This window comes from Etheostoma spectabile, chromosome 20 (assembly GCF_008692095.1).
Source record: "Etheostoma spectabile isolate EspeVRDwgs_2016 chromosome 20, UIUC_Espe_1.0, whole genome shotgun sequence".
In the NCBI taxonomy this organism is placed as follows: domain Eukaryota; kingdom Metazoa; phylum Chordata; class Actinopteri; order Perciformes; family Percidae; genus Etheostoma; species Etheostoma spectabile.
Window position 1 is genome coordinate 9,245,697 of NC_045752.1, and position 3,207 is coordinate 9,248,903.

General features: G+C 39.8%; 1 protein-coding gene across 1 annotated transcript in view; it reads left to right on the forward strand.

The window, feature by feature from the left end:
* The window catches only part of ivd (isovaleryl-CoA dehydrogenase), an 8,342-nt gene extending 5,846 nt beyond the window's left edge, over positions 1–2,496 (forward strand). The window contains exon 13 of the mRNA XM_032500920.1: positions 1,926–2,496. Coding sequence (XP_032356811.1) covers positions 1,926–2,059 — 134 coding nt within the window. The 3' untranslated portion in view covers positions 2,060–2,496. The remainder of the gene's footprint in view (positions 1–1,925) is intronic.
* The last annotated feature ends 711 nt before the right edge of the window (positions 2,497–3,207 follow it).

A 3,207-nucleotide genomic window follows, 5' to 3' on the forward strand; every position in this document is an offset into this window, starting at 1 on the left:
TGAATGAACACATGTGGAATTATGTATTAAATAAGTGTGAAATAAACTGAAAACATGTTTTATATTCTAGTTTCTTCAAAGTAGCCACCCTTTGGCTTTTTGGATAGCGCTGCAAACACTTGGTGTTCTATCAATGAGCTTCATGAGGTAGTCACCTAAAATGGGTTTTCACTTCACAGGTGTGCCTTGTCACAAGTGTGCCTTATATTCTAGTTTCTTCAAAGTAGCCACCCTTTGCTCTGATTACTGCGTTGCACACTCTTGGCATTCTCTTGATGAGCTTCAAGAGGTAGTCACCTGAAATGGTTTCCTAACAGCCTTGAAGGAGTTCCCAGAGATGCTTAGCACTTGTTGGCCCTTTTGCCTTCACTCGGCGGTCCAGCTCACCCCAAACCATCTTGATTGGGTTCAGGTTCGGTGACTGTGGAGGCGCAGCACTCCATCACTCTCCTTCTTGGTCAAATAACCCTTACACAGCCTGGAGGTGTGTTTGGGGTCATTGTCCTGTTGAAAAATAAATGATGGTCCAACTAAACGCAAACCGGATGGGATGGCATGCCACTGCAGGATGCTGTGGTAGCCATGCTGGTTCAGTATGCTTTCAATTTTGAATAAATCCCCAACAGTGTCACCAGCAAAACACCTTCACACCATCACACCTCCTCCCCCATGCTTCACGGTGGGAACCAGGCATGTAGAATCTATCCGGTCACCTTTTCTACGTTGCACAAAGACACGGTGGTTGGAACCAAAGATCTCAAACTTGGATTCATCAGACCAAAGCCCAGATTTCCACTGGTCTAATGGTCATTCCTTGTGTTTCTTGGCCCAAACAAATCTCTTCTGCTTGTTGCCTCTCCATAGCAGTGGCAGAGATTTGTCTGCTGCTAGAACTCTGTGTGGTATTCATCTGGACTCTGATCTGAGATGCTGTTAACTTGCGATTTCTGAGGATGGTGACTCCGATGAACTTATCCTCAGCAGCAGAGGTGACTCTTGGTCTTTCTTTTTTGGGGCAGTCCTCATGTGAGCCAGTTTTGTTGTAGCGCTTGATGGTTTTTGTGACTGCACTTGGGGACACATTCAAAGTTATCGCTATCAAAAAAGCAAAGGGTGGCTACTTTTAAGAAACTAGAATATAAGACATGTTTTCAGTTATTTCACACTTTTTGTTAAGTACATAATTCCATATGTGTTCTTTCATAGTTTTGGATGCCTTCGGTAATAATCTACAATGTAAATAGTCATGAAAATAAAGGAAACGCATTGAATGAGAAGGTGCGTGCGTACGTGCGTGCGTGGATAAAAGCCAAGAGGTGTGGCTAAATGGAAGTGATGAACTGAAGTATAGAGGAGAAAGAACGGAGCGGTCTCCCTGATTGAACCCCTTTTCATGAGCTTCATTTTAATGAGAATGTTTAACAGTCATGAAGTGCTTGCTAGAATTGGCCTCTTTGTGTTCATGGAATATTGCCTGTTGCCATTTTCACCTCATGTCAAGCTTTGATGAAACGGAGTGCACATGACATATTATCGCCTTGTTTTTCCCATTAAAAGCTTGAATTGAAAAACAATATAGTATTATATATATATATATATATATATATATTAGTATTTGGTGCACAGAATGGTGTCATTATGCAAACAAATGACTGTGTCAACTTAATCAAGTGTGAATGTTTTTTTTCCTCATATTTTATACTACATCATATATCATACATCATGTACTACAACTGTACTTCAGGTGTAAAATGTACATTGGTTGAGTTATGAACATGAAACACAGGTTTTATCAGTAGCAAATGACAAAGATGTTAAGAGCTCAGGGACTCATTTATTGCACATTTTATTTCTGCAGTATGTGCACTTAACTCTAAAGCCACCCGCTGCATTACTGCACACCAACTTGAATCTCTTGTCAACAGGTGGGAATGGCTACATCAACGACTACCCCATGGGGCGATTTCTGCGTGATGCAAAGCTGTATGAAATCGGCGCAGGCACAAGTGAAGTTCGCCGGCTCATTATTGGACGAGCCTTCAACTCCTTGTACAAATAATACAAACTGAGAAATGGTAATCGCTACAGACTGTACAAAGTGGTTTGCTGTGGATGAACAGAATTACTCACACCCAGGGCCTTACACTGTTTGAATTGTTGATTTTGTTAGGATATTGGATTAGCACACATTTCAAAATCATTGTCACACAGTACACTGTACATTACACTGTAAGTATAATATGGGCAGAGTCATGATTTCAATGCAAACTGATTGTTAAAACGGCTAATGTCAGATTATTTTATTGCAGAGAATTAGCATTAGAAAAAAATTGTCCACTTTTGGGAGCCAACATTCCACTGTACTGTCTGTACAGTCCGATTGGAGAAACCCTCCTAAAGATCTTCTCCAAAGGACAAATTGTAGATGTACAGTGTAAAAAAATAATAATGTAGTTTTGTTTGCCATGAATAAAAGAAATGTAATCATTTATTTCTAGACTTGAGTTTGTGTCATTTTACTGAAGGATTGCATTTCAAAAAACAGTAAAAAACATTAGGCAACACTTTACTTGGTGGTATCTACAGTACATAAGAGTGACATGCCACTCTCATGAACACATGACACTGTCATGACACAGTCATGACACATGAACCCTAACTTGTCATGACCAAAACCAAATGACACTTACGAAAAGAAGAGTTGTGTCACAAACGTTTATGACACTTTCATGACAGTGTCATGTCACTCTTATGTAGATACCTTCAAGTAAAGTGTAACCAAACATAAAGAAAACCTACCTGTGTCTGTAATGCCTGTGCAGTCGCTGAACAGAGCTCCTTGTTTCTAGACAAACCAACGGGGAGACAGTAGTTGAGACAATGATGAAACTATCCCGGTGCTTTTGAATAATACATGTTTCAGGGTGGATTTTCCCTTTTACAGGAAACAAGGCATTACTATCTCTAACACAATGATGAAGGGAATGAAATCTTAGTAAGAAGTTAGAATAAAAATATTTTGTACGAATATATCCTGAAAACCATTGATCCATGAATGTAGAAAATAACATAAAAGAGAGTTTAACACAAATAACCCATCCTTTAATATGTGTTGTGATCATAGACGCTTTCTGGAATTGATTGAGACTGTGGCAATAGCAACGTCCGTAGAGAGTTGGGTTGGAAACTGGAGGGTTGCTGGTTCAA